A 23,471-nucleotide genomic window follows, 5' to 3' on the forward strand; every position below is an offset into this window, starting at 1 on the left:
TGATAAACTTGGAGTTACTCTTCAAGGTATGAAGTACCTCTTAACGTTCAATACCGAGTTAACACAAGAGTAAGTGAATTTACTTAACTCGGATGGATTTTTTCCCCTTTAAATAACAGCCTTACTGAAATATAACCCATATACCATAATACTGACCCTGTTAAGGCACCCAGTTAAGTGAGTTTTAGTACATTCACAGAGCTGTACAACCACTGCCACCGTCCAATTCCAGAATGCTTTCATCAACCTCAAAAGAAACCTCACACCCATTAGCAGTCACTCTCCCTTCTGCCCACTCCCCAGCCCTCATGGCAGCTACTCATTTACTTCCTCTGTGGGTTTGCCTATTTTGGATGTTTCGTGTAAAAGGAATCATATATACAGTACTAGGCCTTTTGTGTCTGCCTTCTTTCCCTTAGCCTAATATTTTCAAGGTCCTTCCATGTTGGACCTTGTGTCCCACATGTGTCAGTGTTTCCTTTGTCCTGACGGATGGATGGTATTCCGCTCTGGGTGGATCACATGCTCTTTGCACATTTCATCAGCTGATGGACATTTGTGTTGTTTCCACTTGGGAGTACGTGAAAAAGGAAAAAATGCATTTACATATATATCACTCCTGTGAATATTTGTGTTCACATTATTGTATGGACACATTTTCATTTCTCTTGGGAGTGTACCTAAGAGTAGTGGAATTGTGAGTCCTACAGTAACTCACTTTGAGGAATCACCAAACTGTTTTCCAAACTGGCTGAATCATTTTCCACCCTACAGGCAATGAATGAGAACTCTAATATCTCCATGTCCTGGCTAGCACTTACTGGTCTGTCTTTTTGATTATAGCCGTCCTAGTAGGTGGGAAGTGGCATCTCATTGTGGCTTTGATTTCACTTCCCAAATGGCTGGTGAATTAAGCATCTTTTTATGTGCTTATTGGCCATTTATATATCTTCTTTGGTGAACAGTCAACACTTAAGGAATTTGCTTATTTTTTAATTTGGTTATTCGTCTTTTAATTGAGTGGTAAGATTTCTTTATATATTTTGGATACTAGGCCCTTGTCAAATATATGGCTTGTAAATGTTTTCTCCCATTGTGTGAGTTTTTCTCACAGTGTACTTCGAAACACAAATGTTTTAAATTTATTTAAGACGTAAATATTTTTTTATTGATTGATTTGAGAGAGAAAAGAGGAAAGGGAGAGAAACATCAATTTGTTGTTCCACTTATTTTGCATTCATTGGTTGATTCTTGTATGTGCCCTGTGACCGGGTTTTGAACCTGCAACCTTCACGTGTCGGGATGATGCTCTAACCGACTGAGCAACCTGGCCGGGGCCAAATCTTTTTAATTCTAATGAAGTCCAATTTATCTATTTTTACTTTGGTTGCTGTGTTTTTGTATTATATCTAAAAATCTTTGCCTCATCCAAGATAATGAAGATTTACTCTTTTGTTTTCTTTTAAGAGTTTATCATTTTTACTCTCAAATTTAACCCTGATTCACTTTAATTTTTATAATGCTGTGAGGCAGAGATTCATCTTCATTCTTTTACATGGGTATACCCAGTCCAGCACCATTTGTTGAAAGGACTATGCTTGCCCTGTTGAATTGCCTTGGCTGTCTGTTGAAAATCTATTTTTTAAGAATGAGACACTGAAATGCTAATTGGAAGCCCTGTGTAAATGGGCTGGGCTTCCCCACTGGTAGTGGCATCATTGGACAAGGACCTGCCCGTTTGTTTGAGGGGACCCCCAACTCAGTATTTTCTGTTTTCCTTCTCTTGATTTTGAGTTTTACCTAAAAGAAATCCTTCAGTATGTTGGGGTAGGGGTGGGGCAGTCTTGGGGGTGCCCTTAATAAACCTGGTTTCCAGCCTTTGGGAGCTGAGTTGGAGGACAGACAAGGGCTCAGTGTTCCATTTTCATTTTGCAGATTTATACTTGATTTCTGTTTCCAGAGTGGCACAGGTCCCATCACTGGCCCTTAGGACTTTCAGTTTATATCCAGCCTTTCCAGAGTGAATCTCCCACCTTTCTGTGGGGCCGGAAGGGGATCTGAGGAAGTGACTCCTGTTGAAGATTTTGAAGCCCTCCTTCTTGAGCCCACCCTGCCTGTTCCCCACTCTCACAGGGAGCTTTGCCCCTAGCCTGAGAGCATTTTTGGGTTTGCTGCTGGGCTTTTCCCTGCCAGCCTACATTCAGCTTTCTCGCTGATCTCTTTGCCTTACCAACTACAGCTTCTTCAGTTACTGTCCAGTTTCCAACCTTTTGCTATTGTCGTCTCCTCCTGTGTCCTGCTTCTGGTAAGGTCAGGCGTTTTAGACTTTATAGGCCTCTTTGTGAGCTATCAGAAGGGACCAGAGGTTGAAGTGGGTTTTTTTTGTTTGTTTGTTTGTTTTTTATTTCATTCTGTCTTGTTTACCAGGAGTCACTGGTAGGTTTTTCTATTAGTAAATAATCCTTACATTCCTAGAATAAACCCTGCTTAAGCATGACTATTTGTTTTTTTTATACATTGCGGGATTCGTTTTGCTAATATTTGGGAGTTTTAACATCTGTGTTGAAAGCTGAATTTAGTCTCTTCTTTTCACTTTCTGTGCTGGTCCAGTTTAGGTAACAAACATATATTAGTCTTACCATTTTCTTAGCAACAGTGTATATTTCCTGTGGTATTCTGTTGAGCATAGATTTTTAATCATGAATTCATTGCCTTCAATGAGTTTGTAAAGCTAATCAGTTTTCCTTCTTAAGGTTTGCTTACCATTGTTTAGTCATTGTCCATTTCTTCTGTTTTCAAATGTACTGGCATGAGTAATTTATAGGTTTCCCCTGGGAATGCATTTATAAAATATATGCATAAAACTTTAGTATACTGATGGATATAATGACAGACCTGCGGGGTTTGTGTCTCCTTTGCGTGCATCATTTGTGTCTCCTGCTTTCTTGCTCAGATTCTCCAGAGGCTTGACTTCTGGTTTAGTTGATTCTCTGGTTTATTTTGTCCGTTTTGAGCCTTTGGAGACACAGGCGTTCAGCTTCACTCTTGTCAGCACCCACATGAGGCAGTGCCCGTTTGCTTTGTTCTTTATTTTCTTCACTGGTGCCCGCATCCACTCTCGTCTCACTGTAATGTTTCTTTATGCTTTCCGTCACCGTTTTGCGTGTTACGTATTTTTATGTTATTAAAATGATATATTTCATTTTTATATTGTATGATCGAAACCACATAATTTTAATGTTTTATGAATGGATATTTTTAATTTTGTGTTCTAGACTTCTTTCTGATTTTTACAAGATTTTTACTCAACACATTTTTTTCAACAAATATTTGAGCACCTACTATGTTTAAGGGATGTACTGAGTACATTGGTTTTTAATAGCAGTAAATAAAAATCTTAGTTTTCTTGGGGCAGACAGACCAACAATGAAATAAATATAACATGAGCTGGTGTTGGGTGGTATGAGGAAATACTGAGCAGGGCATATAGAGGGATGGGAGTGCTAGATGGACTTCTTGTCATTTCTTCTCATTGCTGCCTATTTTCTTGTGCATAGTCACTGAGTTTTACCTAGCTATTTTCCTCCACATGGAAAAATGCCATCTGGAGGAGAAAGATGCTATAACTACTCCTGCAGTTAATAGCCCCTTGCACACCTGTTTGAGTCCTTCTGGGTTCATACAGCCAGCAATGGGGTATTGATATGTGGCCATCTGATTTCCCTGTGGGATTTTCCTTCATCGTGATTGCCCTGTGGGTGCTCCCCTGAGTTCGTTTATTGGGGTTCCAGTCCCCTCACTGCCTGGGTTGGTTACATTGTTTTATTTTGCATTTCTCTGATTATGTGAGCCTGTGAATATTATTTCATCTCCTTATTAGCCATTGGGGTTTTGCCTTTCTGCAAAATGCCTCTTCATGTCTTTTATATCTTTCTCTTGTCACTAACTTGTCTATTGATTAGCAAGGAACCCTCAAACCGTGTAGATTCTAATCCTTGGTCAGTCTTTGATGTAACACTCCAATGCATTTATTCTCCGATGTTCTTTTTCCCTCTGTTGTAAGATCTCTGAATTGGAGGTGAGTCTTACAGCTGCTGTAAATCATTGTCAGCCAGGGGCCACGGTGGTTGGGGGTTGACCTCGCCTGTGTACCAGTGAACTTGGTCATGACTGTGTTTACTGCCAGCACTTCAGCTGACTGAGTTGTGTGCCCTGCTCGTAAGGAAGTCAGCTGATGGCAGGAGACAGGGCCAAACGACTCTGAGCAGATGAACAGAGGCTGCTGTGACTAAGGCTTTGAACATCCCTTTGTCAGACTTCTGCTGCCTTGGGATAATACCAGCCTGTTTTCTAGCAAACATGGTTCAAATGGCAAAAGATGAAACTAGGAGTTTAGTCCAATAGGAAAGTTCCAGTAGAGAATGGGTGAGACCGCCTTGTCAGGTAATCTTGGAGCTGGTAGGGGAGCATCCTGCTGAGCCAGGCCTGGGTGTTAGGTGGCAGGGAGCAGAACGTTGTGTGACTGTCCATGGTGTCTGTGACTTAGCAGAGGAGAGCACACCGTTGGAACTTGGGTAAAGAGGTTAGGAGTGTCTTGGCTGATTTTATTGCTTTGTATTGTTCTCCTTATGAGTACAAAAGATTATAACAAAAACCTCTCCCTAAGAATGCCCAGCGGGTCTTTTCATTCAATATAATCTATGAAATTCTAGATGACGAGAAAACATTGTGACCTTTTGGTCGATAGCGTTTTCTTCCTTAGTGGTAGGTAATATGCAGCTGGTGCTTTCTTAGATTCAGTGAAATACAATACAATAAATCTCTTTATTACCCATCTGTTTACTATGTCTTTGGTGTCTTCATTAAACCAAAATTCTTAATTTTGACATGATCAGATTCATTCATCTTGGCCTCGTGGTTTGTGTGTTTTCAGACTTGCTTAAGAGAACATTTCCTACTCCCAAGGTCACAAAAACATTTTCCTATATTTTGTTTAATTGCCTTTTCCAAAATACCTCTCCAGTTTGTAACATGTCTGGAATTTACCTTTGTTCATGGTTATACAACTTTATTTTTCTCCATCAAGAAATATCTATGTGTAACTTAGTTGTTTGTGAGACAGATGCTGTTATCTGCCAGTTCCCTGGGTATATACACCATTCTCTTGAATTCTAGATTCTCTCTTTGGTCTAGTTGTCTATTCTCACACCAGCACCAAACGATACTAATATTGTCGGTAATAATTTGTTTCTTTTCTGGTAAAGCACCATTCTTTCTAAGGTCACATAGCCATTTGGGAAGCTTTGTTCATCCATGTAATTTCTGGCTGTCACTAGTGAGGTGGTTGTTTTGCTTGGGAAGGGTTTTATAATATTTTTGCTCCTTCCCATTCTCTGAGGCTTTTATTGTGGAGGTGTCTTTCTAGATTGGTTTTATTTGCTTGTGCAGGGTGACCTTGAAGGGTGTTATGCTCCAGGATTCCTGTGTCGGGTACATACCTACATGGAACACAGGTCTGAGCCTTCCGTTTCTCACTGGAAACTGTTTTCCTTCCTTGTCCCAAGTGCTGGACAAAAATCAGATCCTGGCATCCCTCCCTGTGTCATGCTGCCTCTTGACTGTGGTCAGAGACTTCTGGGTGTGTGTATTCACGGATAGTTTGATTTCTCTCTGTGTTGCAGTTTTTGGTGAATGGCCTCAACTTGCACAGCAGCAACCATTACTACAGGTTTGTCTATATAGGTGTTCTGTTTCCTTTCTTTAAAGAAGATTTCATTATTTATTTTTAGAGAGAGGGGAAGGGAAGGAGAAAGAGAGGGAGAGAAACGTCAGTTTGTGGTTACCTCTCACGCACCCCCTACTGGGGACCTGGCCTGCAACCTAGGCATGTGCCCTGACTGGGAATTGAACCGGCAACCCCTTGGTTCGCAGCCCGCACGCAATCCACTGAGCTATACCGGTCAGGGCAGGTGTTTTGTTTCTTAATCTTTCTGTGAGTGCCAGAACCTCCACACCAGGGAGGACTGGGGAAACTTTAAGAAGCCCTGAGAAGGATGAATCACAGTGGGTGAAAAGAGAAGAAGCCCTTAAAGCTGTAGGGGAGTGACATGGACACTGGCCCACAGTGTCCGCGGCATTATGGATGAGACGAGACAAACTCACACAGACTATAGAAATCCGGTGGAGGAAAAGGGAGGGCACGGCCGCTCTCTCAGTGAAAGAGAGGCCCGGCCCTGTCCCTTGCCTGGACAGGCTTTTACTGGGTTTAATTTGCATGGGAATACAGGGTGTATACATAAAGCTCATCCATTATTGTCAGGCAGAAATGATCGAATAATAGATAGCACTCAGAGGACTCTGAGGGGCTTATTTTGAGTCAGGGTCAGATAGCTAAAGGGCCATAAAACTTTGGGGAACAAACTCATTTCATGCTTGGACCCTTATCATTTAAATTGAGGGTATTAGCAAAGTAGGTTTCATAGGACTTTATGCATTCTTTCTTAGGCCTGATCACCCCGGGGAACCCACCCTTTCTAGCACAGGGCCGCACCCACCTCTGGCATGGTTTCAGGCTTAAGCCAGGCAGGGGGAGTAAGGCAGCCAAGAGATTAGGAGACTTCTTGCAGACCGAATGAGGACTCAGGCTATGTCAAAGCCGAGGCCCAAGGGTCCATCACCCCCTTTTTCTATAGCCCCCCAAGTCCTTCCCTGAGGGCCCCTTCACGACCATGCCTGTCTCAGGTTGTCCCTCCTTTGAGGAATCTTACCCGTCATTGGCTAACCAGTCATGCGCCTGGGGCCAAGCAGGGTGAAGTGAAAGGGGGCAGAGGCAGTGCCCCTAGCAGGAAAATATCTCTCCGGTTTGTAACAGGTCTGGAATTTACCGTTGTTCTTGGTTATACAACTTGTCTCCTAAGTGGCTTATGGTCCCAAGGTCTTTTTTACTCAACCTTATCCATGAGGGGTTACGGTTTCTGAAACCAGGCAGGGTGGTTCCCAACAGGGGAGAGGGAAGAAAATATTTAGAGAGCCTTTCTTTGGGCCAGGCCCATTTATAATGGCAATTACCTTGAGAAAAAGTTCTCTCCCCACTTTATAGATGAAGAAACTGAAGCTCACAAGGCTCAGGTAACATACACAAGTTTCTGAAACCGTCAGTAGCCTCAATGCCGATGGGATGCCTGACTGATTCTACAACCCATGTTCTTTTCACCAAGTCATCTTGCCTTTTGTGAACTTGTATCTGCTTTTCTGACTTGACTTGAACTTGTCATTCATTTCCTTCGCTGGTTTTTCAGCATCTTTTTTTTTTTTTCCCCCTCAGGGAAAACCAGTTCTTTTTAAACATACCGATGAGAGCAGTTTCTCAGTCTTTTCTGGCCACAGTGCATTTTCGAGAACAGCCCAGCTTCCAGACCAGTGCAAATGAGTAACTGAAATAAGTTGCGGGCACAATCCTTTTCCTTGCTCTGCGCTATGCTCTCTGATAAGCCCAGTCCATCCTATTCTTCTGGTTGCCTTTAGTTAAAATATGCTGGTTGTGTCAGATTCAACTGGTCTTACAGTCCTGTCATTGCTTGTGACCCGTAGCTTGGCCCTGTGTTTCTGAAGCATGGCCACAGCTAGTGTTCGTCAGCCAAGGACATGGGCTGTCTGTTGGGATGCCGCCTCCTGTTCCAGCCATACTCTGGTGCATGCGCCTGTGGAGTTGGCCACTCTATTTCCTGTAAAAAAAAAAAATTTTTTTTTCGGGTGCAGGGAGGAATTTTTGGTGAATAGTATTTCAGCATTAACTTTAGCAGTTGGGTAACATGTCCCACTTATTCTTTTAGTGGCTCCCTACAGATAACATCTCTTTTTAAACCACTTCACTGGAAGATTGTAACTTGCCCTGCCTATTCCTGCCTTTGATCTTGGTCTTTTTGTATTTTCTCCATATTTACCTTACCCCAGAATTTTTCTGAGGTACTTTATTTAGCTATTCTTTCTTAAGTGAATTTTAAAATCAAAGCAAAGATTTGCCCTCCATCCATTTTGGGATTCTAGCTCACTTAATTTAAGTGGAGAGGGTAGCCTATTAGGAATAGGATTACTGGCTGAGTATTTGATTTTTAATATGCCATTGTCTAATTTTACTTTTTAAAAAGTAAGAAGTAAAAGCTAGGAGACCAGTGTGCTGATTGGGTAGAATAACCACACTTTCATGTCCTGTCTGCTGCCAGGGGGTAATGTGGTAGCATGTGTGCTGAAACATAAATGTCAGCTGAAGTAAACCACTCGTCTCTTTTCCCCAGCCCTCCAAGCCACAACATCGTGGTGAATGGAAAAGAATGTATCAACTTTGCCTCATTTAATTTTCTTGGCTTGTTGGATAACCCTAGGGTCAAGGTAAGTAGCACCTGTGCTGAAGTGGAAAGATAGCATGGCCGACTTAAGAAACGGGGCATAAAATCAAAGACAAATGCAGAACGTGAGAAAGGGCTCTGTGAGTGTCTGCCATTGCTCCTTTCTGGAAGAGCTGTGACCAGGATTTCCACAAAGGGTGGCAGGAGTGGCTACTGTGGTAGGAGCCAGACCTGGTGACCGTCAGAGATGTGTGTGGGAAATTGCTTCATTTCCTATTGGGATTGTTGGCCAGTAAATATTTTTGAGAACAGACTTATGTCCACAAATGCCAAAAAGTATAAAAGCATTACATTAACCAGGATTTGATAAATTGAGTTAGTAGAGCATCTCCATGTTTTAAGTTATATCCCTAAATCTCTATGTCAGTCTTTTCCTTATATCCTGTTGTTAGGATGTCATAGTTCCAAAAAAGGAAAGAAAATGGAGGGAGGAGTTACACGGGTTAAAGAATGGGAATGGCCAGTTTTGAACTCCTACTTTCTTTTCTTCCTGAAAGGCGGCAGCTTTGGCATCTCTGAAGAAGTATGGTGTGGGGACGTGCGGACCTAGAGGATTTTATGGCACATTTGGTACGTTTCTGTTGCATTTTTCAGACTACCGCTTTCAAGAATTAAGATGCCATTTGACTTCCAAATTCCTTGGAAATGATATCCTTAATTAGTTGTAGCATTAAGGTGGTGCTATTGCTGACGTGACTTTCTAGAACATTGTATGTTTGGAACGTGTGATGGGGCATCGGATGTCATTTGTGGAGAAGACCCATAGTTACATTAGGTGTGTAGAGGTCTTAGTTCAAAGCCTGAGCTGCTGTTCCACGTCCCCCTAGAGGCGGTGATGTGAGGAGACAGTTTGTGTCTGTGGGATGTGACGGCTGTACAGGGAAGGGTCCCGTGTGGGTGGCTCTGCTCTTCGAAGTTGTGCAAGAACCAGAATCTCCTGTTTGTTTCTCCAGTGTGGAGAGCACTGTCCTTGTCTGCATGCATCCAGGTGGCACATTTAGGGGAGTGCAGGGCAGCAGTACACTTTTAGGCAGGCAGGTGGCACTGCACATCACTTTGTCCACATTGCCTTGGTGAGACCCTAACCCAGGTCAGGCCTTGCTGCAAAGGGGTCGGGGAAGTAGCTCTAGCTGGACAGCCAGCACATTACAGGGAGAAAGGCAAGAACAGATGGGGGTGTGATAGACTCTGTAGCTCTTTTCCTTCTGGAATGAAGATGAAGGGTCATTGTTTTGCGTGTGGGTGGCTGTGGGAAAGGCTAACTAAATATTAGGATGACTGTGTATGGTTTCAAACACTATGAACTCCCTAACTGAGACTTGTCAAAGACAACCGTGGCATTTTCTGGTTGTGTGTATTGAATGTATATTGGTTGTTTTTTCTTCTGAAAATTTTGAAAACGTTGAATGATTGTTCCACTGAATGAATTCCTGGAAATAACATTCTGGCTTACAAAATGCCAGAGTGTGGGGAAAGTAGAGCTGGAGGAAGTCTCTTCTGCCCTCATTCCCACTTCTGGGTCTTTGTGTGGTTTTATTTTTTCTTCCTTTGTTGTTGTTGTTCCCCCCCCACCCCCCTTTCAGTTAAGGCATTTTTATTTAACAAAGCATCTTTATTCCTGAGCACGTTTAGCACTTAAATTGTTTATGTTGGATACAGGTGACAAGGGTTAGTGTTTAAGAATCCTAGAGCTGGAAAGGATTTTAAAAATCTTGTATGCCAGCATCCAAACTATTCATAAGCCGAGAGAGGTTGTGTGACTTCCTCACAGTCACACAGCTCATTAACTTCAACCCTAAAACTAGAAACCTAGTGATGCTGACTCGTGGTCTTATTTTTTTTCATTGAATAATTCTTTTCTTAAATATATATTTTTTATACTTCATTTATAGTTGTCATACAATATCATACTAGTTTTAGGTTTACAACATTGGTTTGTGTAACTTATGAGCACCCTGATAAGTCCAGTGCTCATCTGACTCCATACATACTTACTATAATATTATTGACTTTACTCCTTATTCTGTACTTCCTTACGTCCCTGTGACTTACTTTATAACTGCCAATTTATAGTTCATAATCCCTTCACCTTTTTCACCCATCTCCCCCAAAACCCCCTCCCATCTGGCAACCATCAATTTGTTCTCAATATCTATGAGTTTTCATTTGTTTTATTTGCTCATTTATTTTGTTTTGTTTCTTTTTACATTTCACATATAAGTGAAATATGATACTTGCTTTTCTTTATCTGACTTACTTCACTTAGCTTTATGTACTCTTAAGTCCATTCAGGCTGTGCAAATGGCAAGATTCATTCTTTTTTATGGTTAAGTTATATTCTATTGTATATATGTACCGCATCTTCTTTAGCCATTTGTCTATTGATGGGCACTGAGGTTGCTTCCATATCTTGGCTATTGTAAATAATGCTGCCAAGAACATAGAGATGTGTATGTCTTTGAATTTGTGTTTTTGGTTTCTTTGGATAAATACCCAGAAGAAGAATTATTGGGTCCTTCTCTGTCTTTTGTTATAGCCTTTGTTTTAAAGTCTATTTTTTCTGGCCCTGTCTGGTGTAGCTCAGTTGGTTTGAGTGTCATCTCATACACTGAAATGTTGCAGTTTTGATTCCCGGTTAGGGCAAATATCTAGGTTGCGGGTTCGGTTTTACAGTCTAGGCACTTACAGAAGGCAACTGATGGATGTTTCTCTCTCACGTTGATGTTTTTCTCTCGCCCTCCCTCCCTCTCTCTCTCTGTAAGTATATCCTTGGGTGAGGACTAAAAAAAAAATAAAAGTGAAATAAAATAAAGTCTATTTTTGTCTGATATAAGCATTGAGAGCCCAACTTTTTGTTCACATTTTCAGTTGCATTAAATATGTTTTTCCATTCCTTTATATTCAGTCTGTGTGTCTTTCAGTTGGAAGTTGGTCTCTTGTAGACATCACGTGTAAACGTCTTTTTTAAATCCATTCAGCCACCCTAAGTCATTTGATTGGTGCATTTAATCCATTTACATTTAAAGTAATTATTGGTGTGTATGAATTATTGCCATTTTATTATATTTTTCATTTTTCCTCTTGTTCTTCTTTCTTCTCCCTCTTCCTTCTACCTTTTCCTCCTTCTCCGTTTTCTACTTCTCCTTCCTTTTTCTTCTTTTTCTTCTCTTCCTCCTCCTTTTTTCTCTTCTCCTCTTTTTCTTCTTATTTCTCTAACATTTCTTGTAATAATGGTGTGGAGGTGATAACTCCTTTAGATTATTTTTTGTCTGGGGAGCTCTTTATCTGTCCTTCGATTCTAAAAGAGAGCCTTGCTGGGTAGAGTAATCTTGGTTATAGGTTTTTGCTTTTCATCAGTTTGAATATGTCGTGTCAATCCCTCCTGCCTGCAAAGTTTCCGTTGAGAAATCAGTGACAGTCTTATGGGAGCTTCCTTTGTAGGTAAGTAGGTGCTTTTCTCTTGCTGCTTTTAAGATTCTCTCTTTGGCATTTTAATTATGAGGTGTCTTAGTGTGGGCTTCTTTGGGTTCATCTTGTTTGGGACTCTGTATTTCCTGGACTTGTATGTCTGTCTCCTTCACCAGGTTAGAGAAGTTTTCCATCATTATTTCTTCAAATTGGTTTTCAGTCTCTTGTTGTTTCTCTTCTTCTTCTCATACTCCTATGATGTGAATGTTGGTATGCTTGATGCTGTCCCAGAGGCCCCTTAAACTATCCTCATTTATTTGACGGAGTTGCGGGGGTGGGGGGGGGGGATTCCTTTTTCTTTCTGTTGTTTTGATTGGGTGTTTTCTGCTACTTTCTCTTACAAATCTCTGATTTGCTCCTCTGCTCCATCTCATCTCCTGTTGATTTTCTCTTATGTGTTCTTCATTTCAGTTATTGTAGTCTTCATTTCTGATGGGTTATTTTTTATGTTTTCTCCCTCCATTTCTATGGTTTCTGTCTTTTTGTTAGAGTTCTCACTGAGTTCATTGAGCATCTTTATAACCATTGTTTTGAACTCTGCATCTGGTAAATTGTCTCCATTTTGTTTAGTTCTTATTCTGGAATTTTGTTCTGTTCTTTTATTTGGGTCATGTTTCTTTGTCTCCTCATTTTGGCTGCCTTTCTGTGCTTGTTTCTATGTGTCTTGGTCTTGGCAATGGCATTGTGTAGTAGGTGTCCTGTGGGGTTCAATGGTTCTATCTTCTTGGTAACCTGAGCCAGGTGCTCCTGGTTTGTCTCTTGTATAGGCTCTGTGTGACCTCCTGTTGTAGTTGAGCTTTGATTTTTGTTATCAGGTCGGCTAGAAGGATTGACCCTCAGGCTGATTGCCTGTGAGGAATGGCTTGACTCCAGTGAAGGAGCTGTTTTGCAGGGGCTGACCCCTACACTGCAGGATTTGCTTTGGCAGGGCTCTGGTGCCTGCCGAGTCTGCCCTTTATGTGTGCTGTTTGTGGCGGGGGAGAGGGGCAGTGCTCTGGTGTGGTCTGAAGCTGGCCACCTGGTGTTTTGGTTGACGAGCCTCCTGGAAAGCACTCTGGTGCATGCATGGCAAGGTCAGTCATTGCCCTGGGCCACCAGACAAAAGCTACAAACTGATCTGCAGATGGTTGCCACTAGTGCTGGGCTTGGAGGCAGCTAAAAGAGTCTAAACTTCTAAATGAGGCTGGCTGCAATTAACGCCTGACTTAGAGCTCCTTAGCAAGAGGTATGGGAGTCACTGAGCCCAGATGCTGCTTGTTAGGTGTTCGTAAACCCTTGAGAGATTTTAGGAAAGTCCCTAGCATGGACCAAGACCTGCCGTTCGTATGGAAAGGCCACTAGAAGCAACTGGGGTGGACAGCAAATTCGGTGGGGTGGGATCTCAGGGAATTACAGTGTTAGCCAGGTGATGGAGCCTCAGGTATGGTACCTGCTGGCTCTGTGGGGAGAGGGTTCAGCAAAGGAACAATGGCCTCTGCCAGCACTTATGTGTGGGGAAAAAGCCTCCCCTCCTCCCCTCACCCAAAGCCAGACCATTCAATTCCTCCCTGGTGCTTTTTGAGCTGGAGTTCAGAGAGTCTCCATCAGAGTAAGTCCATGCTCTGGCTCTTGAAGAGGAACGCCTGGGACTCCAGAAGTGCTTTATCTCAGCCATAGTCTTCACTGGTTTTCGCAGCCAGAAGTTATGGGTTATTTCACAGCCAGAAGTTACTTCTCTTCCCAGCACTGGAACCTTGAGATGGGTAGCCTGGTGCTGGTCTGGGACCTTGCACTCCTCAGTGGGGATCTCTGCAGCCGAGATATCCCTCCTCATTTTTATCCACCATGTAAGGGTATGGGACTGGCTTGTTTTGGTCTCTGCCTCTCCTGCCATTCTCAGCATGGCTTCTTCTGCATATTTCATAGTTATAGGACTTCTGTTCAGCTAGTCTTCAGGCAGTTCTCAATGATGGATGTTCTTCTGCAGTTTAGTTGTAATTTTGATGTGGTAGTGGGAGGAGGTTTATCTACTCTGCCATCTTGACCAGTGCTGACTCCAGTGTTAATGGCAGGATGAAAGTTAAATGAGCTCCCGTCAGACTCCCTCCTTGTTCTAAGCCTCCTGTAACCATGGGTTGTTTGCTTGGTTCTGATCGGTTGGGTTGGGAATGATTTCCTTGGTAAGTATTAGAAAACTGGAAAGGCATCTTTCATGGGGTTGTTTGTTGTAATCTGATCGAGACTTTCTTTCTATGAGCTACTTATTGGGGTAGAGCAGTTGCTTTCCCAAAAGCCTCGCTGTCTAGTGGATTTTATTTGCGTGTGTGGCCTTGGCCTCTGCTTGGGAGTTAAAACTGAGGTGACAGATAGGAGATTTATTGCTAAATCAAGTCAGGAAAAACAAATGTTTTAAATCTTCAAGACCAGTTTTCCCAAAGCTATGGAAATATATTGTTATAACAGCCCAGTCACCTTGCCATTTGTATCACCTAAAATTTAATGTGCGTAGTAGAATGTTACGTGCTTCTAAACAGGGGTTCTTTAGATGAATGGCTTTTAAATTACTTCTCTTGACTGAATAATTCAGTCCATGGTGTACACTTCAGTAGGTTTCTAGACAGAGAGAGTGAAAAGTCTTCCCTTTCCCATTGCCATCCTACCTCCCAGAAAAAGACAGCTTCTATCAGTAGTTCCTTGTCATTTCTTCCAGAGACTATTTTTTAGCACTCATAAACCACTTCCATACATACATATTTGCCCCGATTTTTGCAAAAATGGTAGCATACCACACACACGGTCTTTACCTTGTTGTTGGAGAGAGTGTTTTAAATTGGATTCGATTTTCCAGGTGTGTGTGAATGTGCCACCAGAGGCAGTACGAGCATTCTTAACACATTGTGTATCAACTCCTCTGTCACAGAGTCATCTTTATCCTAAGTGTAGCTGAAGCTTCAAACAGACCGTGTCATCTTGTGGGGGAGCTTCGTCCCACAGAGCTCCCCCAGCCACCACGGATGAGAATAAGCCTACCAAGACATGATCTGCTTGGGGAGGAAAGGCTGACCAGTCTCTCAGAGGAGAAAGGTGTCAAGCCTCTCTCTCAGTGGGCTTTTATTGGGTTTAGCTTGAATAGGGATGCATATCAAAGAAAGGAGGTATGGTTTACAGATAACATTTCTGGGATGACGTGGGTCCTTTGGGTCAGGGTCTGGTAGACATGGTGAGGCCAGTTGGCTATAAAACCTTGGGAAACAGACTTATTTCGTGCTCGGACCCTAACATTTAAATTGAGGACATTCTTAGCCAAAGCAGGTTTCACAGGATTTAATGCATTCTTTCTTAGGCCTGATCGCCTAAGAAACCTGCTGGGGACTGCCAGTTCTGACACAGGGCTGCACCCACCTCGGCACTGTTCCAGGCTTGGGTCAGGCAAGAGAAGCAAAGCGGCCAAGAGATTAGGAGACTTTTTACAGATAGAATGAGGACTCAGGCTATGATAAAGCCGAGGGGTGAGGGTCTTTTGGTCCTGCTCCATGATCCCCTGAGTCCTTCCCTGGTGGCCCCTTTGCAGCTGTGCCTGTCTTAGGTTGTTCCTTCCTTGAGGAATCTTACCCGTCATTGACTATCCAGCCATCCTCCAGAGCCAAGCAGGGTGAAGTGAAGGCAGCAGGGGCTGTGCTCCTGCGGGGAGGATAAGTTTTGTCTCCTTAGTGGCTTATGGTCCCAAGGTCCCCTAGCAGTGGGGCCTGAAAGCCTGTCAGCAGGCTTACAGCTCCTGAAACCAGGCAGGACGGTTCCCAACATCATCTGGCAGAAGATTCTGATTAATTTGCAGTGGTTTTTGTGACAAGACACTAAACCCATAGCTTGGAGTAAAAGGTAATGTTTTTCCATAAACGTGACTCGTCTCTTAGTAGGTGCTCATGTTTGCTTGTCGTCTTTTTTCTTTCTTCAGATGCCTATTGTCTATATTTCTCCCTTTTTTGTTTTCCAACCGGGTAGTTTCTGTGTCTTTCTTGTTTTAGAAGTAATCACTGAAATTATTGTAGTTGTGTTAAATTGCCTTGAAATTTCAGTGTTAGATAAGATCAGAGAAGCTACTTGAGGTCAGGAACGGTAAGTTTTAAAAGTCTAAAAACCCTATACAATGAACTTACTCTGAGTATTTAGGGTACATTTGCCCTTTGCACTGACCAATAAAGCAAACTTGGCGACCTCTTTCCTCTTCTTTGTAGTTGCTTGTGTATTTGTGATGTCTAGGGGTCTCTTTTCCTGGATCCCCAGAATGTTGCCTTGAATTTTGTCTTTTCTTTTTTCCTTGAAGTCTCACATTCGAGTGTCTGTTTTCAAAGATGGAAATATTCTTTTAGCTCTTTCATCAGCGTTTCTGATTATTCTCTCTCTTTATTTCACAGTAACTATTAGATGGGATTAGGTAATTGATACAGGAAAACAAAATCAAGCAATGCTTGAATCAAAATTCATCTAGTTTCTTAGGCTAAATGTTCTCTTGTCTCCTGAAGGCCTGGCTGGTAGAACTAACAGTTCTTATGATAGTCTTCTAAGGACTGCATAATGAAAAGTTTCCCCACCCCCTCGTTTTATTGTTTTAATGTGTGATTTAGAACCCAGCATGTGGTTTTATCATTGATTCCTTCTTGAAAGCTACTCTTTTATTTAGATCCAATTTTCTGATCTTTATCAATAGTGCCCTGTTTAATGTGTGTGGTATCAAAGATGCCATAAGGTTCAAATATTTTTAGTGTTCCTCTTAGTCTCTACTCTTCACTTTGGGTCTTTCTTAAGTATTCCTCAGAGAGAGTCCGTGTCTTGCATTTCTTTGGACTGTGACCCACACTTACGGTACTAGACACCTGTTGATGTGATGGTAAAATGTGGGAGAGAGATAGCATTCTGTAATCGCTCAGGAAGTCTTAGTCTTTGGTGGGCCTCGGGGGATGTGGCCTTCACAAGTGTTTCTGACTCTCCTGCAGGGGTATGCTTGTCTCAGCTCTTCTTATTCCTTTCCCTGGCTGCAGCATTGCCAACACAGTTCCTCGAAGCCCTATTCCCTGTTGATATATATGTTCCCCCCACTCACCCTCTTACATAAGAAACCAAGGATGTAGGGGACTTATTTCTCTTAGCTGGGATAAGAGTTTAGAATTGCACTCTGGTTCAGTCCTTTTTCCTAGAGAGTAACCTTTTGTCATTAGAAAGCTGTGGATATGTTTCAAAATGGTTCATATCCACCGATGGCCCCTCCCTCAACCCCTCCAGTCACCAGGACACCTTTCTTTATCCTCACATGAGAACCTTCCATGGTTCGTCTGTGGCCCCGTGGATGTCCTCACTCAACTAGTCACACTCAGTCTCCAGCAGTTTGTCAAAATTGCCATTTAAGTCTTCGTACTGTTCTATGGCTCCTACAATAGGTAAGCAGATCTCAGTTGCTATATGTCCTATATGTCTCTGGATGTGCCTGTCTCTCCAAATTTTAGAGTAATAGCCTTGCAACCTTAGTTCTATGATGAGTCCAAGAAAAGCTGTTGATGTCCTGTTTAAGTATAGGAGTGATGACTTCTGGAAGACTCTTCCCTTAATCTTACCATCTTATATAACTATGGTACATCTCTTAATACTAAGAAATTACATTGGTATTGTTAGGTAGAAGTTATAAAATGTGGAATAAGGATAGGAGAGGGTCCATAGTCCTGAAAGAAAAAGCCCATTAATAATGTTAATTAACTGCTCTAATCACATAGCTGTTTTGCAACAGATAATCAGGTGTGGTCTGGAGCAAAAGGACCCTGGGAACACACCCCTACATGTGCCTTTGTTTAGGTGGTCATGTCCTCTGTGGGAAAGCATGCTTAGTCAGCACCACCTTTATCTGCCAATCAGTATGTAACTCCCATTTCCTAATATCATACTCACCCTCACCCCACCCCACAAACTATCTTTAATCCTCAGGACAAGGGACCTGATGCCTTTACCTTTGTGTATGTTTATGCCTCTCTTGCCACCCTGGCAAGGCCCATTCTCTTCCTTGAAAACATATTACCAATAAATTCTGCTTGCGTATTAATCAACTTCCTGAACTGCAAATCTTTACTGCGTCAGCAAGAAGAGCCAAGTTTTCTGACATCCTTTCTGGTGCCGTGACCCAGATTGAACCCTTTGTCTCCAGCCATTTGGAACGCAGTGAGTATGGTCTCAATTGGCAATGTTTTCTTGCCTTTTTCACCTTTGGGGTTAAATGGGAGACACAGCACTGTGAGTAAGGGTTATTCAAGCATGTTAGGCCTGTGTTCGGAGGCCAAAAAAGGATAAAATCTAAAATGACTGCTTGAGTTCCTGGGGCTCTGAAGATTGAAATGGCATTTCTTCCCTCAAGTTAAGTTCTAGGGCCTCCCTTTGTGAGTGGGGAGAGGTGTCTGTGGTTTAATCTCTAGGACACATGGGGGCCTTATAGGCAACTCCCATCACTGTAATATAAATTTGGCTCATCCAGGGACTTGCAACATAAGGGTTGGTCACCCAGCACTCCGAGCCCCCCTGGCTGTTTTAGACAGTCAGGGGAGAAACCAAAACACATAAGAGAGTTGGGAATGACAAAAGGTATAACAACCTTTAGGAGCTGCACTCACAAGCAGCACAGTCGTACCCACTACACAAATTCCCTACGTTTTTTGTTTTTCTGCCTCTAAAACATGGCTAATGGAACAATAAGTTTAAATCATTGGCCTGTTGTAAGTCTGCTGTATCTCTCCACCCCTGGCAACTCATTCTGCATCTGAATACCCCTAGCTGCAGAAGCTGTAAAGAGGAGCAATGCTGTGTATACCAGGTGAATATCTTGCTTTCTGCAGGCATGGTTCAAGCATTTAAAAGCCACTAGGCACTCACGACTAGAATAAACCTGTGACAGGGTAAGCTGGTCATGGAGGAACAGGGGAAGAGACATTAGGCCCCCTGCCAGCCACAAGCAAAAATCCATTCAATGAGGCACATTGTAAAACCAGTCATGTCTGCATGCATCCCCCGCCAAGGAATAGGTTTATTCCTTGAGAAAAGGAGGCAAGATTTTAACCTGGCTTTAGCAGAAAATCCTGGCCTTTCTAGGCTCTTTATTCTAACCATGGCTTCTCTTTCAAATTGCCTTGCTTAAGTCTTCAACTTTCCTTTTTACATGTAGCTCCTCAAGCAGTTTACTGTCTGCTTAATTGACATCTCTTCACTGTCCACCTCCCCCCCCCCCCCACACACACAGTCTATCTTGTATAAAGGGTCCTCTATCCTGCAGAAAGGGTAATTGTGTTTGTTTTACAGCTGGGCAGCACTCTAATCTCCTAAGGCCTTGCTCTTTTAACCATAATTACCCAGCAATGGGTGCCATTATTTCTCCCCTCTTGTCTCTACAAACATTGCTTGCATCACCACTGGCCAGAAGCTATGAATAGATGACTCCTCATACTCTGTGGCTAGTTATGGCCCCACCAAACGTTGTTTCATTATATTGAATCTAAGGTTCTTAGGCATTTTACCTGCCTAATCCAAGCCCTGCACTCAACTCCCATTTTGAATTGGGTTCACCCCACTGTGAGCATGTTAGGTGGGAACAAGAGACCTTTTGCATGCCCTCCCCTCCCTGACCGTAAAAGTCAGAAAAAAGTGAGGAGATAACTATTACCCACTGGAGGCCTGGGAGCCACTGAAGTCCTAGGAACGATAGGACAATTAAGGAGACTCTGAAACTCTGCAGGTTGTGGAAGCAGCAGGGGTTTCTGCCTCTCCTCAAAGTGGAGGAAAAATAAAAATGGCACTTACAAACTCAAGCTGCTTTTCTTCCCAAGCCTGATATCTCTGCTGCCTGACCTTTAGCCTCCTTAAAGTTGTCAAGGGCAAAGATAAGAATTATCTGAAATGTTTTTTTAGGATCATGTGTTCTGGAAAAATATTTGATATTAATTAAAGCTGGTTTAATATCTTTTGATGCAGACTCTGGCTAGTGGTGTCTGCGGTGTTGTGGATGCAGCGAACAAATTCACACAGACTGCAGAAGTCCTGTGGAGAAAAGGGACGGCATGGCCACTCTCTGAGTGAGAGAGCACCCCGACCCTTGCCTGGACAGGCTTTTATTGCTTTCTGGGAGCATTACATCAAGGAAGGTCCTCATTCATTATGCTCAGGTTTGCTTTAAGTGATTACTTCTTACACATAACAAAGAAAAGAATGTTGCAAATGCAAGGGAAAGATAAAAGTGGTTGATCTGGTTACATTCCTTCCTCGAATGGCTTAGCATAGGCTTTAAGGAGTTACTTCAAAGATATACATTAAACATCTGCTGTCTTAACTCAGGGTGAGGGAGTCTTAGCAAAAGCAAGCCTCAAAGTAGCCTAGATATAATGCAGGCCTGGTCCCCCATGGGAAAGCGGATCTGTGGGCCTGGCTCCTGTGTACTGCCTCATACCTGTTGGTTTTCCGAATTGGGGATGAGCTATATATGCCATTGCCACGTGGACCGGTTCCCTATAATCTTTTAAAGTTATTAACATAGAATATGTTTGTCTTGCCTGTGTTTGCAGAAATGTAACGGGGTTCAGCCAAGGCCCCCCAAAGAGGGGTTCATAATGGGGTCCAGAACTCAGGTGTACAGGAAATATAGAAATATAGGATATTTCTATAACTGGGGGAAGGGACATATGGAGCAGGGCCATTGAGAGATATTTTGCAGGCCAACTTCATACCTGATGTGCAAAAACTGTTATTTTGTGTATCAATAACAGCAGACTAGTCTTACAGCCAGAATGGAGCCAGAAGGTATGCATAACTTTGACTCATAACATAACTGGGAGGCAGCTCCCCCTGCTTACAGCACCTGTGTGAGAGCTTAGAGATGGTTCACTCCACACCTTGGGTCCATGCTTGCCCATACTTACTATGGCAGCCCAGAAAGGCTGAAAACTGCGGAAATGCTGGCAGGTGTAGCTAATTGTGGGAGGACTTGGAAATGGGGTTACAGAGGATGTTCCAGGCTGGGATTTAAAGTAAAGGCGGGCCCCCACAAGGGAGTAGAGACAATGCAGCACAATGAGGGAGGACAATGTGAGATCCTGCAGGGAAGGAAAGGAGTGGAAGGACTCTCACTGGTGAGCCATGAGAAGGTGCCACGTGGTTTTGGATTAAGAACTGGAGATTGCAGTGACACCGCTGATGGTGCTGGGGACTGTGGGGAATTGGCCCAGTTGAGCATAGATGACTGAGAGGAACCCAGAGAAGCGAGCTGTGGCCTTCTGTTCTTTTTCTTCTGGAGGGTGGTACTTCTGATTGGCATGCTCTGAGACTGGCCTGTCAGGGCAAAGGAGGGAAGGAAGGACTGTGTGTTTGTGGATGTTTCAAGGGACTTTGGGATTAATGGCAACATTCTGTCATTACCCTAATTTTGTATAACTTTTGAATAAATACTTCCTTCCCTTTTCGTCAAACTCTGACATTGAAAGCCACAATTCCTAAGGGTGGCAGGTAAATAATCAGTGCAGATTCCCCCGTGGGTCCATTCTGTAAAAGGAATAGTTTCATTTATTTACCTCTATTACAAAATCTGTCAATAAAATGGTAGTAATTAACTTCAAAAATCTCATAAAGTTGTTTTCCTCAGGGGCCTCCTGCACACTTTTTCAAATCATATCCACTTTATAAAGTATCTTGAAAGGGCAGACAGGTTATCCTTTGTGTGCCTCTGAGAGACAGAGGGGACAAAGTCAGGTTTGCAACCTGCCCCTCTAGTTCTTCACTCATTATTATTGGATTAGTCAATTTAATCTAGGCCTGCAGTCTTATCAGGACATGCTGTGAATGACTCACTTGGTCCCAGCATTACAGATTCTAGTAGGAATCCAGCTTGCTGCAGTCTGGATTCAGTGGGACCGGAGTTTTCACCTCCACTATGCTGTTTGTATCTAGGCTGTGTATGATTGCACTCTTCCTATTTTCCCTTTTAGCTTTCTATAATTTCCTCCCAGCTCCTGGTTGAGCCTTTTTGGCTCCTTCTTCTGATCAAGACTTTTTGGCTTCCAGAATAATGTGGGAACTACCAAGACTTTTCCTACTCTTTCTGAGCAACCCTCAGAAAGAGGGAGGAGTAGTGTTGCCACTGTCTCTGATAACTCCCTAGAGGACCAGTCTTGCCAGTACCCATCCCCCACCCCCCCAGAGAAAGATTTGCCTTTGCCCCTGTACTCCAGGTTTTGGGACATGAGAACTGGCAGTATTAGATCCCGGGATACCAAGCTCTCTAATCTTATGGTGTTTTCCCCTTTTCTGGATGGGAACTCTAGAGTCCATACCTGCTGGTACCCTCTTAAGAAGTATCCTTTCTAATTGGTCACAGTTTGATCCTTAAAATTTAAAGAAAAACCAACTAATCCCTTTTTATAACACAGCTTAGCCCCAATATCAACTAGGTGACCGGGGAGGTTTGGCCACTTAATGTGACCCTAAATTATAACACAATTCTGTAACCCAACCTTTTTTGTAAATGTTTTAGAAAATGGTCAAAAATTCCTTAGACACAAGCATTTTTTAATTTGAGAGGCCTTGGACATTTGTGTAAAAAGTGTAAACTTAGCCTTAATAGCGCAGTGCTTACTGATTCATCCTCCAATCCCCAAACACTCACAGAATCAACCACAGCCCCAAAGATCCCTTTCACTGCCTTCTTCACTACCCCATACCTGGGGGGACGGACCAGCAAAACCAGGTCCCTGCTTCTCCTGTCCCTAAAACTGCTCTGACAACTAAGCTCTTGCCCATGATAGAAATGGCAGGAGAATTTGACCCCCATGTAGTATACCAACCTTTCTCATTCATTGAGCTCAGGCAAATCAAAGCTGGCCTTGGGAACTATTTGGACAAGCTGGACAAATATACAGATGCTCTCCAGCACATCACTTTAGTATATGAACTGCCTTGGAAAGATGTGATGGTAGTTCTGGGACAAATTTTATCAGATATTGAATGACAAAAAGTAATTACAGAGGCCAGAAAGTTTGCTAAAAATTAACAACTGTTTGACAACAAATACACGTTAGGAAAACCAGCAGTCCCACCCATGGACCCTGAGTGGGATTATAATAGCAATTCACAAAAGTAGGAGAGACACCATTTCTTAGGGACTCAAGATGGGCCACCAAAAGGCCATTAATTACTCCAAGGTGTCTGCCATTAGCCAAGGCCTACTTTCCTAAAATGGCTGAGGGAAGCTCTTATTAAACACACTAATCTAGATCTAGAGTCTTATGAGGGACAAATTATATTGAAGAATAAATTTTTAACCCAGTCAGCTTCTGACATCAGGAAAAATTGCAAAACCTTCTTCGGGGACCTGGTGTTTCCTTGGATGAAATGGTGACCACAGCCAATGCGGTCTTTTACAGTCATGACCATGAACGGGAGGCAAGGGCTCAGGAGTGGGAAAAACAGAAGGAGACTAGGCATACCCAAGTGTGCTTGCAGAACATTCACAGTCACATCTTGGAGGCCCTGAATGGCTTGCTGCAAAAGACACTAAATGTGACTGACATGTGCCTAAGTGTGGGGCATTGGGCAAAGAAGTGT

The 23,471-nt window shown here is 42.9% G+C and overlaps 1 protein-coding gene across 14 annotated transcripts in view; it reads left to right on the forward strand.

Moving 5' to 3' along the window:
* Window positions 1–23,471, forward strand: part of LOC112323094 (serine palmitoyltransferase 1) — a 162,751-nt gene that overhangs the window by 10,196 nt on the left and 129,084 nt on the right. For 5 of the 14 annotated variants that reach the window (XM_053925679.2, XM_045188053.3, XM_024580740.4 and 2 more), the window contains exons 4-5: window positions 8,295–8,388; window positions 8,903–8,975. In XM_053925679.2, the coding sequence (XP_053781654.1) occupies window positions 8,295–8,388; window positions 8,903–8,975 (167 nt within the window). Of the gene's footprint in view, window positions 1–8,294; window positions 8,389–8,902; window positions 9,054–17,132; window positions 17,288–17,825; window positions 18,057–19,853; window positions 22,399–23,471 lie in introns of those variants that run through there. The other 9 variants (XM_045188042.2, XM_045188045.2, XM_045188046.2 and 6 more) reach the window with 7 other exon arrangements.

The sequence above is a fragment of the Desmodus rotundus genome, chromosome 1, assembly GCF_022682495.2.
Source record: "Desmodus rotundus isolate HL8 chromosome 1, HLdesRot8A.1, whole genome shotgun sequence".
In the NCBI taxonomy this organism is placed as follows: Eukaryota; Metazoa; Chordata; class Mammalia; order Chiroptera; family Phyllostomidae; genus Desmodus; species Desmodus rotundus.